Below are 5,833 nucleotides of genomic sequence, written 5' to 3' on the forward strand. Positions count from 1 at the left end.
CAAAGATCTTCGTTCGACGCATCCGATGTCTTCTTTCTATTTTTACTGATGACCCTGGAAATAACAAAAGAAAAACGTATTGAAACCTTTTACGTGCAAGAACACTTCAAACAATAAAGTTTTTGGTGCACTACCTTGGGAGGTCTTCGAGGTCGTTATGACAGAATACATTCTCATGAGGTGCAAATGCTGCTAGGCGCATTCACTGCGTCACTGTAGTGCTCTCAACAAACATTTTTCTTTTTCTTTTTTTGCGCAAAGCCAATTTCACAGCTAACCTTAAGGTGTCATTAAACCGACGAATGTTCTATGCAGTAGATATGCGTCCCAACTGCCGGCGATGCAGAACGGACAAAAGGTAAAAGTGGCTGTGAAGAGCACAGAATGCCTTCATCTCACGAGATGTGGTTCTTTCGTTCATTTAAGGGCTGTTTCAGCTGCCATATAGAAGCCCCTGATCTGAGACCAAGTGTGAGATAAAGAGAAACAATGTAATGCAGACCCAAATAACGCCCTTGTAAGGGAGTGCTGCTGAAGAAATTCCACTGAGAGAATTCATTGTTGCCCACCTCCAATCAGCATCTCTGCGCAGAACACGAGCAGTGACAGGGCTGCTGTGAGCAGGAACATCAGGAAGACGGACTGGACCTCAAACAGGGAGAGAGCGCTGTAGGTCTCCTCGTGGCTTCCCGACAGGCACGACTGCCAGTCGCCCAGCTCCGCCTCGATCCAGGCTTGGATGATGCCGCTCTCCCCGAGCCAGTTCACCCTGCCAACACGCAGAGCATTTGATCGACTCCATGCTGGAAATCAAGACGTTTGGTGCCCTTTTTCTCCAGTATTTCAACAGCCCGCCGCTCGTTCGGAAAATGTTGCTGCTCTGTTATCATCATGTCGCCTTTTGCGCCCAAGCAAATAAAAAAATGCTTCGACCCACCTCACCTTAGAATTAGCTCTTCCCGCATTCACTCTCCAGAAAAAGCTTATCACGAGAATGAAGCCTTCGCTTAGAGTTAAAGGATTGGTTAGTGTCACAAAATTTGGCGCATTTTCGAAAAAAAAAAACCGGCGCTGCGCCTAAGCAATCGCGCCCGCGCGCGGTAAAGTAAAACAAAAAAAAACAGCGGGGAAGAACCTCCGGAGAGCGCGTAAACCGTGCGTGGGCTTTTCACTCAGCTCGCCGGCGGGGCGCCAAACCAAACATAGACACGCGCGGCGTCGATTCTTCTCGAATGTAGAAGTTTTTGCTCGTTGTCGACGGAAAGGGGGTAACCTTGACCGCGCCAAAGTGATACCCTCTCCCCTTCGCTCCTGCACCGATGACTCAGCGTGCCGCGAATGACCTAGATTGTTCTAGAAGGTGCTTTCCGCGCTCGACCAATGGGGTCGCGCGCCCGGCGCAAGAAGGAGAAGGAGTTTGTGCAGTTGAAGCTACGTGTATGTGCGCGCGTGTCCTGGCGCGAAGAACAAACAGACGCCGTCTGCACTTATAAATGAGGGACTTCAACCGCTGTCAGTTAGCCCGAGCCACCGTTTAAGCTTCCGAGAAGCGCGCCCGCTCGACTCCCGGGAGAACACCACTCGGCCAGCCCGGACCAGCGAGGCAACGTGCGCCAACCTGCGGGACGGCCCCGTCGAGCTCCTCAGGTCGTCGGATTGTCGCAGTGCCCGGTGAACAAATCGTGTTTTGGTTGTTTTTCTCTCTGTGTGTTAGTGCACTTTAGGTGCAAAGGTTCTGTTAAATTGTAATCTCTCTCGATTTACTTTGCATGAGTTGCCTTGTATTTGTAAATCACTTTGTATCTGCTCGTACGAGTGATTGTGAAATACTATGTATCGCCTCTTTGCTGCATAAACTTTGTTTTGTTTTGTGAACCTTTGGCTCCGACCCATTCTCTGGCTCGCGACCGGCGAAAGCTGGGCACCAAACGACCAACCCCCTTGCCACTTGGTAGCTGGTCTCCGGCTGAGCTTGCCACGCTGAGTCGAGGGCATCCCCTTTGTGACCGAGACCGCTACCCCCACATGCTCTGAGGGTGTCTGGGAGCGCACGCAAAAGTGCGCGATATAATGACAATTAGACTCAAAGCATCAAAATAATCATCAAGGGTAAATACAACTGCTTTCGCAGTATTGTCAGGAGCAGGAATTCGCAGGAGCAAACCTTTGGTCTATGAGGCGCAGGAGGCCAGGATGGACTCCTTTCCGCATGGCCATGGCCAGCTTGGTTGGGTACGAACTCTCCTCGCCGAAGTAGTAACTACCGGGGGCGAGCCGCAGGCGGCAAGTGCGCGACATGTGGTACTGCTGAGAGGTGTGGTCGCTCATGAGCACCGCCTTCCCTTCGAGCACCTGGCATAGGTTCTCCTCGTCGTACAGCTGGCCCATGTCACGAAGGCCGTCGCGCGCCACGGTCATGGCCCACACGACGCGGTACACTTCGACACCATGTGCGTTCTGCGCAGGCATTGGACCATTCGCCATTAGCTCCAACCATCAGTGAGACAACAGGCAGAACAAAGAACAAGGTAAATAAATGCACAGTATTCTTCAGAATTCTCTAAGCTTCATAAATTTAGTCACCGAACAGCACTTGATACGCGTCGGGTATTCATAAGATCTATTGAGCGAACTGTTTCTTTTCATCACCAGAAGTGCTGAATGGAACGCAGTGAAAGGCGGGTCGAGTCTCTTTAGCACGGATGCCGCGCGAAGAGCACGCCGTTTCGTGTTGAGAATGCTGAAAGGCAAGCTTGAGCCATACTTTCTGGAGCAGTTGAATTCCGGTTTGATTTGTTTTGAGTGATTTTTTATGCCTAAGGTCGTGTAAAACTTTTATTGCATAAAAAGAGAGTGTAGGAGCTCTAATGCTAAACAGACGAAGTGACATCTCTATTCAGAGACGTCAGTGGATGAAACCGCCACCCGTGCCTCGGCTGCCAAGGAATTTTGAGCCGGAAGGTTGTAGCACCCGAGCAGGGCATGCCGTCTCCCAGTCCACTCTTTTGGGTTGGGGGTTGCTGGTAAGGGCTGAATTTAGCTGGCAGGCCCACACCATGCGTTAGATGTCGGATATCTCCCCACAGTGCCGGCACAGCCCAGTGACCTTAAGATCGAAGTGTCTCAATATAGCCGGGCATAATAAGGCGGACGAGCGAATCATAGCGAAGGAACACTGTGCTAATTGGTACTCCGTGCTGTACAAGTGCGGTTTAATTTTTACAGCTTCGGCTGTTTAGGTTGCGGCAAAGCCTGTGTAGAGGGCCGTATTTTTCACATCGTCACTTGCCAAATTCAGCCACGCCGACAGGAATAGACTTTGCTACCTTGGACACCATAAACATTTTACCAATGAAGAATTTACACGCATCGCAGGCAAATAAATATTACAGGCTTCGCTACTCTTTTGTGGAAACTTTTCTGCGCACAATCATGTGAATTATGAGGGGTCCTTATGGATATTTTATTTAAAAAATCGCACCACTGCAATTTTTTCTTTAAAGTATCTAGACACTCTAATGCGGAGATCGCTTTCAAAAATGAACGTTCCCAATGTCCACTGCCAACATTATGGAGTTGCCTAGTGATAGCGACACGCATAGATTAACCACTGCATTCAAAAAACAGAGAAAGAACATCCATGGCTGCTACAGTTCTTGGGAGTTTACCTAACTATATCAGCTCGCAAACCCTCCACCCCCTTTCCTTCAAGCCCAAGAGTAACCGTTCCCTACCATTTTCATGATTAATTAATATTCTTGGATACGCTCGTCTACCCTTGCGTAGAAGAGAATGTAATGGAACCATTAACGGCCAGTAGACAGGCAGTCCGCGACGAAAACGAAAGATAAACAAATTGTCGCAGCAAGGTCTGTAGTCAACTGCAGTAAATATTTTGCGGCTAAGTGACTGCAGTGGTTCATTCCGTTCTATTACTGTAACATGAAATCTTATGAAAAGAGAGGCTCTATCGTGCACTGTCATCGTCGCTGTGCTGCCCAACCTTGCGCACCACAGTGAGCGCTTTACCGTAGAGGTCACAGGAAGAACGTATAGGTATGGATGAAAGCATCCATGCGTACTTAAACATTGTCACGGCGCAAAGCTCGGTGTAATTCAGCCTTATCGCTCTTAGCATAGCCTCCAAAATGCAGCTCTCTAGAGGTTATCTGATCTCATGACAAGAAAATTACGCACCTTTTCATAAAAAAGGAAGCACGGTTCACCGCAATACTCCTTCCCGTGCTTCTTCGATGAAAGGGACAGTTTTGACACAGTGTTTGAAAGCGCGTTTTATAGCACGGCAGGTGTTTACGTCATTCTCTTTATAACAATATATATGAAGTTGTTCAGCAGAAGCCCCTAGTCGCCATTTCGTCCTCTTCTATTCCAAAACTGCCGACGCGGTTAGATCGGCAACGTGTGTCACAGGAAAACAGAATTAAGGATCATGAAGGATATCTTTAGGTTAACAGGCCACTGATACCACTTGACGGTATTAGTTTGTGAGCAGTCTCTTTCTGCCTGGCTTTCTTTCCCTTTCCTTCTGGCTTATTAGAGTATATTATACGGGACATTTACAATTCAGGTTAGTGAGCTAAGCACTATTACAGGGGTTACTGCAAAATTGGCTAGTCGGCGGAGAGTATAAAATCGAATAAAGTTAAGCTTTGAGTGACGTATAAGTCACCCAATGAAAGCTTGAGCTGTCAAGATGAGATTGGTCAGAGCGTGCCGCATATCGTTATGCAACGACCACATGGGAAATGCGTTCCCGGAGACATCGCTTCCTTTGCGCAATATACAGAAGAACGTGAGAGAAACTGATAGACTAAGCCGCTTCCTTTTCGGCTGATAATTGCTCAGCAAACAGAATAAACGTCGTAAGCGTCAGCGATGTCGAACATATATTACTGGAATTTTCTATTCAAACAACTAAGAACTTATACTGCCAAAGCGTTATAGTTGATGGGACGATGTGCTGGAGCGCAGCCCTTACCGAAAATTAATACGTTTGGAATATACTTCGGGATATTTATAATGAATTTTAAACATTTTTTGTATCAATGAATGCAGTAAAAATATGCCGGAAAGAGGTTCCTGAAATCTTATGTTTAATATTCCAAATATAGTCTTAAAATTTTCCAAAAAGACGTCACTTAAAGCATGCTTCAAGCACCTTTCAAATATGTGAAAAATTATGAATGCGGTTTTAGCATCTTGTCAATATCTTAAATGTGTACTTTCGTAAATATAAAATTAATGCATTCGAACTATACCTCACTTAAAGCATGTTTCGAGCACGTTTCAAATACGTGAAAAAAATATGAATGCGGTTTTAGCATCTTGTCAGTATATTAAAAGTGTACTTTCGTAAATATGAAATTAATGCTTTCGAAGTACACGTCACTTAAAGCATGTTTCGAGCTCGTTTCAAATATGTGAAAAAATATGAATGTGCTTTCAGCATCTTGTCAGTATATTAAAAGTGTATTTCCGTAAATATGAAATTAATGCATTCGAAGTATCGTCACTTAAAGCGTGTCTCGCGCACATTTCAACCACGTGAAAAAATATGTATGTGGTTTTAACATCCTGTCAATGTATTAAAAGTGCACCTTCGTAAATATGAAATTAATTGGTCTCAAGTATACTTCCATTTTAACAAACGGGCAGTCCTTTGAGATATATTTGAAGCACACTTTTAGATGCCGTAGAACAATCTAGTGCTCGTGATCGCGTTGCGGGAAATGGCCTTTGCATGTTGGAAATGTATTGAAAGTGTACTTTCGCGAATACGGAATTAATTCCTCCAAAGTACACTGCAATTTTG

At 45.9% G+C, this 5,833-nt stretch overlaps 1 protein-coding gene across 1 annotated transcript in view; it reads right to left on the bottom strand.

Moving 5' to 3' along the window:
* Positions 1 to 555: 555 nt before the first annotated feature.
* LOC144129765 (ionotropic receptor 93a-like) overlaps positions 556 to 5,833 on the bottom strand; it is a 12,691-nt gene continuing 7,413 nt past the window's right edge. Inside the window, exons 4-5 of the mRNA XM_077663841.1 lie at positions 2,165 to 2,457; positions 556 to 769 (exon numbers count right to left, since the gene is read on the bottom strand). Of these exons, the coding sequence (XP_077519967.1) occupies positions 556 to 769; positions 2,165 to 2,457 (507 nt within the window). The remainder of the gene's footprint in view (positions 770 to 2,164; positions 2,458 to 5,833) is intronic.

The sequence above is a fragment of the Amblyomma americanum genome, chromosome 4, assembly GCF_052857255.1.
Source record: "Amblyomma americanum isolate KBUSLIRL-KWMA chromosome 4, ASM5285725v1, whole genome shotgun sequence".
Classification (NCBI taxonomy): Eukaryota; Metazoa; Arthropoda; class Arachnida; order Ixodida; family Ixodidae; genus Amblyomma; species Amblyomma americanum.